Below are 9,062 nucleotides of genomic sequence, written 5' to 3' on the forward strand. Positions count from 1 at the left end.
TATGTATCTCATTTTAGGGGGATATAGTTGTAAGCTTAAACACAGAATCTGAACCTATAGTTCAGTGGAAGAGACAGTTGTAACCAAATAAGTATGATATATATATATATATATATATATATATATATTGTTATATGATTGTGATGTGAAATAAAAGCACAGGAAGCTACAAGAAGCTATAAGAGATGAATTGAGGCACTGTGTTTATTATGGGATTATGGAGAAAGGCTATCCTTAGAAGTGGTATATAAGCAGAGAGTTGCTGAGAGTGGTTGTTTTGTCTTGTGAAAAGATACAGAGAGAGTGGCATAAATGGAGAGATGATGGTGTGTGTGAGGGACATATGGTGGTGGGGGGGAATAGTCCCATACATGAATTGGTGTTCAGAAAGCCGTGAAGCTTAAGACATGTATATAACTGAACAATCGATGGGGTGCAGGCTAAATTACTTCAGTTGCTTTCCTTTGGTTATGAGGGTAGAGAGGGGCAGGTTAATCACAAAGTAGCAGAAGATACCAGAGGACCACAGGAAACCAAGAGGGCCTAGTTTGGTGGCTAGGAACAATTGGAACATTGAATTATACCCTAGTAACAGTTCCTGGAAACTCAAGTGTTGCTGTCTGTTTTTCTCTAGAACAGTAATTGATAACGCGGAATAAAGGGCTGTGTATTTTCTGTGGCGGAGTTACAGATGTCAGTTTTTTTTTTTTTTTGAAGCATCATGAGAATTTCTTCATCAACAGGCACCAGCAGGGCCTACTAATATGTTGCAATCATGCATTTTTCTGTACTATTTGAAGTAAGGTGTATGTACTAACCTCTTAGTACAAAAACAAAACAGAACACATAGATATAAAAAGAAATGAAAGATTTGTTTCTTAGGTAAATGAGGTAAATAGAAGAATCATTACAGGAAATGAGGCTATAGCTAGCTCTGCCTGAGACCTTAGGCCCTAGACACAAGAGAAGCTAAGCTGCAAGAGCAATTATTTAATGGTCCATTGTCACTGTGACTTCTAATCAGCTGGCAGGGGAAGAAGGATGAGGGAGATCCTGGCTAGACAACTGAGCAGGAAAGAAGAGCAAGCCAGCCAGGCAACACTCTCCACAAGAGCCGGCTGGGAGGCGGCTACAGTGGGTCCCCAGCGTCAAGAAGGGGACACTAGGAGGCGGCGCGGGCCCCGCCCCCTCCCCTGGCGGGCGCGGGCGCGCGAGACGCTGCGCGGCGGCAGCAGCGGGAGCGAGCGGCAGCTGTCAGGCCACTGAGGTCCAAGCTGCACTTGCTGCCCCACTGAGGACGAGGCGACAGCGCGAGCTGTGACCTGGTCACTGAGGAGCCAGGCTAGCGACACGCAGAGCTGAGCTGCCTGGCATCTGCAGCCCTGTCCTTTCTCCTTCCCATTGTGTTGGGTAAGGTGTCTGCGCGGGGGCAGGAATAGGGGGCTAGGGCTGGTGGACCCGGGAGGCCAGGAGGTGGGGGGACTGTGGTTAGAGGGAGAAAGGGCAGCTTCGGTCATCGCCAGGGCTACTCGCACCTCTGTAAAGGGGCCTAGAAGCTGCTGAGGTTGTAGTCGGAGGGTAGGTGATGGTGGAGGGGGGCGTTGCTGAGTAATCTGGAGTGGCTGCCAGAGCGGGGCAGAGAGGCGCAGGGTTCCGTGGGGAGCGGGTGTGGTTCACTGCGCATGCGTGACAGTCGACTGGCTCTAGGAGCTAAGGATGAGGTGAGAGGACCTGGGTCTGAAGTAGTTGGGTCTATGCGTGACGTTTCACTTTCTAAGTTCCCAATACTAAAACAGTGTTCCCGGCGTGGAGATGCCAATATCCCTGGTCTCCTAAGGATGTTTTATTAGTGTCCTGAGAACCTTTACTTCCAGGCAGCCTATTAAGGAAGACGTGGCCTGGGGACAGTGCCAAGTTCCTATCAAGTGTGTCTTTGGGCTTATTGGCCCAGAACTGTTAAGAGGAGTGAAAGATTAGGCATGCATTTCCACACTGAACACTTACTTGCATATACGATGTAAACGCGAGCATGAAATTAGGAATAGCATTTCAGTGGCATGACAGCTATGGCATGTAGACTTTCTAGCATGGGTGTAGCTGATAACTGAGCTCTGCAAAGTAAATTGAGTGCGTCACAGGGCTTCCCTGCTGTAAAACAACCCCCTTTCCAGCATCAGATTGTATGGGAAGCAATCTACACCATTTAAATTAGAGGGTCTCGAAAATTAATAATTTCTTACTTGTTTTGATTTTCACATACGTTAAAGAAAGCCACACCCATTTCTCTGGTGCAGTATTTCTGAATCATATTTCAGGATTAAACAGTAAACTGAATAGCTCTAATCAGCATGTCGCCACAAGATGGGCTTTTCCTCACAGCTCCAGGCACGTGCCCTCCCCGGTGCAGACTTCCATCAGGGCCACTCTCATCCATTGTCTAACCCCCCTCCTTCCCCGACCAAGCCCTGCAGTACACACCCCTGTCAAGACTTGCTCCCAAACAACCTGCTTTACTGATTGTGAGCATCGTTCCACCCCATGGAAAGTGAACTGATGCTGCCAATTTGCTTTTATGCCTCTTTTCTCTCCGCAATCATAATAAAATGCATTATTTTAAAAGGTTCAACCTTTCTTTATTTTCTTCCCTCTGCTCCCAATCTCAAGCACCCCCAACTAAATACGGTGATTTTAATAAGCCCGTGTGGATGCAAGCATAGCTGATTCAAAAGGTTTCAAGTGCACTGAAGAATAGAGAGCTAATAATATTGGTTATGAATTCCTGATTCATCTTATTATCCAAGACAATATTTGAGTCAAAGCCAGATATCTCTCTCAATGGGACCAAAATTAGAATAAATATTATGGTCCAAGGACTGGAGGTGTAGCTTAGTGGTGCAGTGTTTAAGGCACAGTGACCTAGGTTTGATTTCCAGTACTGAGGATTAAAAAATTTAAAAAAGGAAAGAAAAGGAAAAAAGATATTTGGTTCAGATCTAATGTAATATGGGAGCCATACTGGATTTCATCTTCCTGTTAGATATATTTGTTGTTATCAAAAAGTCTTCTCTCTGCTTAATGCTTTCTTCTTTTTATGTTGGATCAAATTTGGCTTCTCTTGGGGGAGGGAATTTGATTTCATTGATTTTTATACTGTGATAGCTCCTTTCAATTTGAATATGCACTAATGTGTGTATCATCCTCACCCTCAAACATAGTAACAGGGATGACAGCATCCATTGAAAACCAAATGGATACCATTATTGTCTTGTTTTTAGTAGGAATAGAGATACTGTTGGAAATATATGTTTATTTTGAAATGTGAGTGTAGCAAGAGGGAAATGGAAAAACTTCCATTGACTTTCAACAGGTGGAATTTCTGTTAGGTCCTGTCTGGAAAGGGATCTAGATAAATTCATAATTTGTGTTTTTAGTTACAATATACATTATAACATTTGAATATCTTATGGAATTGTGGATTAATTATTGGCATAAATTCCAAGGCATTAATTCTGGGTACCTACCAAATATGTTAAGTCATAAATACGTATTGCTTATTTCTATGATGGATTCTGGGATCACATACTGAAGAGGCTTCAAAGACAAGCAAAGGACATTTAAATCAGTTGTGTAGGAAAGACGCAGTTTTTTTTTTTAAAGAAATCTGTTAACAACACCAAGCAGTGTGATATCAACTGCAAAGAATGAGATGTTTCATTGAGACATAAAAGGTGGACATATCTGTGGGGTACAATATGATCATTTGACACAAATATACAATGTATAATCACTGAAGGGTAATACTTGCTTCCATTTCCTTAAATATCAACCATTTCTATGTGCTGGGGAATTTCATATTCTGTTTTTTCTTACTCTAAGGTACTCGGTGGAAAGTATTTTATTTTCCTTTTTAAATGTCCAAATAACTTTTATTAAATTTGATCATTGACAATTTCATACAGGTTTAGAATGCATTCTGAGTTTTCTCATCTCTGGCGACTCTCTTATTGCATTTCATTAACCTGTCAAGCACTCACCCCTCTCTGCAAGTCCTTATGGGTCCCAGAGTGAATTTGAACTCTGGTGGCTGAGTATGATCTTGAACTTCTGATCTTCCTGAATCCACTTCCTGAATGCCTACAGTTATACATATCTGCCACCATCTCTGGTTTTATGGGGAGCTAAGGGTCAAACTCAGCACATTCAAATACTCTACCAATTGAGGTATACCGTTTCTTGGTAATTTTAACAACTATATAATTAATTGCTTTAACCAGGTTCTCCCACTATGTTTCTCCAGTGTGAAATGGAACTCCACTGAGGATCCAACCCAGTGCCTCATACACATTAGACAAGTGCTGCTACCACACAGTTCCACCCTCAGTCCCTACTGGGAAATTGAAGCTTAGTTGTTTATTTGTAAATTCCTTATGGGCAAATCCTTGCCTTCAACTTTCCCAAACATCTCTACATCTATTGGGTGTACAAGTTACAAAATAGTTTGAGTGAGGAGAAACCAGAGGCAGGAATAGAAGATCTTAAAGGTGCTCATAATTTAGATGCGAGAAAGATACTGGCCAAGTGGCAACAAAAGCATGTGCAGTGATGAATGCCTGGAATGAAGTATGCAATGGAAAAGAGGATAAATTGTTTAAGACCATGAGTCTGAAACCAGCTTGGGCAACACAGCGGGATTCTAAATTTTAAAATGGAGGTAGAAGTAGAGAACTGGAAATGAGTATTTGAGGCCAAGTCAGCAGGATATAGTGACTGAAGACAAGGAGACCAACCTAAGCTGTATATCTTTCTACTTTGAACAAATAAATGAGTATTGGAGATGGTAGAGAAGAATGTAGACCATATCAGGTATTTTCATTAAGATTTGTAACAGTAGCAGAATTACAGTTATAAAGTAGCAATGGAATAAGTTGGTGGTTGGGGATTACCACAACATGAGGAATTGTATTAAAGTGTTGCAGCATTACGAAGGCTGAGAAGTGCTGGTGTAGAATATCACCTTGGTAATGACACAGCACACAGTAGACACTCAGTGTTTCCTCAGACATCACTGGAAGGGCTATACCAGAAGCTCCTGAAGATCCCTTCGACATTGGGACTCTACGCCACATGCAGATGCTCAGCAGGCGTTGCTATACATTAAAGAACAAGGAGTAGCTAATATCTCCATAAAATCAATGACTGGCATAGCAGCAAGGAGGACCATCTTTTGCGTCTTTTCCCCATACCTTATAGTTTATGTTCCTAGAGTTATGTGTGCCCATTACCAACTAGAGGATTCTCAGATTGGCATTAATACTGATCATTGTTCCTGGAGCTTGGCGTTTAGTTTCCATATTCAGTGTGTTTTTGTCCCATCTAGACAGTTTATCCACACCTGGGGAAGTAGGATTAGTGAATTATTTAATGATGTTAACACCTGTTTTCTAGGTACTTAAGGAAACTCATTTGGTATCTACCATTTATACCAGCTATCTATAGTTTACACAAATTTGTACTTCCTTACATTGCCTTTAAAAATGAGAGTTGAAGAGTTTTGAACTGTAAAATTATATTGTAGGCTTGTATTAAAAATAAAGTATGAAGTGTAAGCATAACTCAGTGGTATAGGACTTTCCTAGCCCACTGAGGCCTTGCATCCCTCTCCAATATATCAAAAGCAAAGCCAAACAGAAAGGAGAATTAAAAGCTTTCCTAACACATCCGTTTCACCCTCATTTCAAGAAACATTTATCACTGGAGCTATAGTTCTACAAACAGAAATTTGAAAGCAGAAAAGAAATGGTAGAAAATTTAATATTCTATAGAGTAGATTTAGCCTGAGAAGGAGGATAAAGCTTATCAATTTAGAAGTTGTTGTTTACATTTTAGCTACTGATTTAGATGTCCAATAAATACCCGATTAGCTTTGTGAAACAACATAATTAAGCAGCTAAGCTGTTTTTCAAACAGCTTCTTTATTCCTCAACAAACATATTTAACAAGCACGGGGATTATTTGTCTTTTTGGAACACTACTCTAGTTTTGCTTCATTAATATATGCTACAACTAACTATTGATATTAAGCAAATATGTATTTGTAGTAAGGATAGCTAAATATTAAAACTTGTGTTCAAGCTAGGTAAGGTTGTGAACACCCGTAACTCCCATCACCGAGGAGGACTGAGGTAAAAGAATCATCTCAAGGTACCTAGTGAGCTCCAGACCATCTTACGATACATACAGAGAGCTGTCTCAAAAAACAACCAAATAGCATCAATTAGTGAATAAAATAATTATCTAAGAAAGTATACTGTAAGTCCATAAACATATTAATGATTTCTTCTTTGATCATGAGGATCAATTGCACACTACCTTGAGGCAAATTGATGGGTGCACTGGTGGGTTTGAAGTGGGAGTATTGGTGGGTATAAAGGGAAGAAAAGTTGTCTCTGATTTATCTTATACTCCTCTGCTTTCAGTCTCCCATATTTCACTTCTAGGCATATCACCTACTTGCTTTTATTCATTGTTACTTTAAATAGAACATTCAACAGAAAAACAACACAGTTTTTTAATCACACAAAGTACAGTCAGATTAGGGTAAGTTGAAGTTTGGGTAATAAAATTATTTTGATCACATTAAACACCTGAAACATTTTGAACTTTTATGTGTATTTGTGAGAGTTTGTCACAAGAGGTTACTTGAGATTGCTATGGGATTTCTCCCTGAATTAAATATGTTTTTCTAGAGACTTATTTTCATTTTATTATAGATTATTAAAATCTGCTTCCCATTCTGTTTTTAGAACCCTAATAAAAGAATAAAACAACAAGAGGGACAAAGGAGAAGGCTGAATTGTGGAAAAAATCCAGCTGGGTAAGCATTTCATGAGATCATGCTATGAATTTTGATATTTGTTAAAAAGTGAATATTTATAATTTTAAAAATAATTCCAAAACAATTTTAAGGACTATTATGGCTTTCAAATTACCTTTTAATTGTGTGTGCTTTTATAATCTCTTTTGCATATACTTTTTATCAGTGTTTAGGTTTTCTTCCTTTGAGGCTCTTGCATAAATATTACTTTACTCAATTAATATCAACATTCTTGAGTTTCCAGTATAGACTCAATGTGACAATACCTAACAGAACATTTTATTTTAACATGGATTCTGTGTAGGTAACATGTATTTTGTGTACGTAACAAGAAAAGTGTTAAATGATTATGAGTGCTTTAGGTTTTATTATGACTTTCCATATATTTTTTGTATTAAAACTTAAATTGAAGAAATTCATAAGACCCTCTTCAGGATAATACCTGTTATGTTGATATTACTCAACTGTCATAAATGTAAGTGTCATTGTACCATGGAGACCAAATTATGGAGAATCCATTCCTTATTATAGTATTCATCTCAGTGCAAGTATAAGGGGACTAAATGCTTAGAGAAAGTTGTTTTTTTCTCTTTTCCATATTCTTGAGTCCAGTTCAATTGGGACCCAGATTTTGACTGATAGAATCAAGAATACAGCTTATATACTTTCCAGTAACACTTAGATCCCTCAAAAGTAAACATTTAACCTCAAATAAGCTTCATATTTGCATCTTGTTTTGAACTGTCCAAGCTGGAAACTAATACAGTCACACATTTGAGTGACATACCTGTTCTAGGCTTTCTCACCTATAATAGTGTCTGAACTGAACAAATTGTGGTTTACTCATGACATTCATCCATTCCTTGCCCAGGTAAGAAGACTCAGAAAAACAAGACCAGTTTTCCCTCTTTTATTAAAAGAGTTTTCTTTCTTTTCCTGTTTTAAATTAAGTAATGATCATGTAAGATCATTATTCAGGAAAATTTTCTCCGAAGTTGATTTGTTTCATGTTTAACTATGTTCCTTCCTACATTTTCATGTATTTTCAGGTTCTTTTGTTTGCAAACTTCTCCCTGTTTGGTGCTGCAACAATGAGTGGGAAATCCCTTCTCTTAAAGGTCATTCTCTTGGGTGATGGTGGAGTTGGGAAAAGCTCACTTATGAACCGTTATGTCACCAACAAGTTCGACTCCCAGGCTTTTCACACTATTGGGGTAGAGTTCTTAAATCGAGATCTGGAGGTAGATGGACGCTTTGTGACACTTCAGATCTGGGACACTGCAGGGCAGGAACGTTTCAAGAGCCTTAGAACACCATTCTACAGGGGAGCAGACTGCTGCCTGCTGACCTTCAGTGTGGATGACCGGCAGAGCTTTGAGAACCTTGGTAACTGGCAAAAAGAATTCATCTACTATGCAGATGTAAAGGACCCGGAGCACTTCCCCTTTGTGGTTCTGGGTAACAAGGTAGACAAAGAGGATAGGCAAGTGACAACTGAGGAGGCACAAGCCTGGTGCATGGAGAATGGAAATTACCCTTATCTAGAAACAAGTGCCAAAGATGATACTAATGTGACAGTGGCCTTTGAAGAAGCTGTTAGGCAGGTGTTAGCTGTAGAGGAACAGCTGGAGCATTGCATGTTAGGTAACACCATTGATTTGAACAGTGGCTCCAAAGCAAGTTCTTCATGCTGTTAGATGTAGGGACTCTGTTCAGAAGTGTGCACTAAGTTGGTTAGTCCGTAGTGTAAGAACCACTGTGCCCTCTGGTAGTACACACACACACACACACACACACACACACACACACACACACACACACACACACACACACACGCACACATGCACGCATGCACACACTCACACATGCACGCACGCACGCACGCATGGGCGTGCCAAGGTAAAAGATGAGGTTCTACTTTTGAAACAGAACCTTTCAAATTGAAGTTGTAGAACAGTTTTTAAAAAAAGCTTTATTGAGCCAAGTGTATTTTGTGTGATTTCTGCTGTTTTCCCTTCTTATGTGTCTCAGGACACTTCAGAAACTTTTAGTCCTGAGAGATTTAAGTATTTTTTAAATCAAGGTTTAAACCTAAAACCCAGCCGCATGAAGGAGTGAAAGAGCTTAAAGTGTTCCATTAACCAGCTAACAGATGCCACCAAGCACCAAGAAATGCCATGACATTTCT

General features: G+C 39.7%; 1 protein-coding gene across 1 annotated transcript; it reads left to right on the plus strand.

Moving 5' to 3' along the window:
- Positions 1 to 1,241: 1,241 nt before the first annotated feature.
- Positions 1,242 to 8,643, plus strand: Rab9b (RAB9B, member RAS oncogene family). The gene is made up of 3 exons (XM_027432038.2): positions 1,242 to 1,410; positions 6,804 to 6,874; positions 7,924 to 8,643. The coding sequence occupies exon 3, from the start codon at positions 7,966 to 7,968 to the stop codon at positions 8,569 to 8,571; it is 606 nt and encodes a 201-aa protein (XP_027287839.1). The 5' UTR covers positions 1,242 to 1,410; positions 6,804 to 6,874; positions 7,924 to 7,965; the 3' UTR covers positions 8,572 to 8,643.
- Positions 8,644 to 9,062: the final 419 nt, after the last annotated feature.

The sequence above is a fragment of the Cricetulus griseus genome, chromosome X (genome assembly GCF_003668045.3).
Source record: "Cricetulus griseus strain 17A/GY chromosome X, alternate assembly CriGri-PICRH-1.0, whole genome shotgun sequence".
Classification (NCBI taxonomy): domain Eukaryota; kingdom Metazoa; phylum Chordata; class Mammalia; order Rodentia; family Cricetidae; genus Cricetulus; species Cricetulus griseus.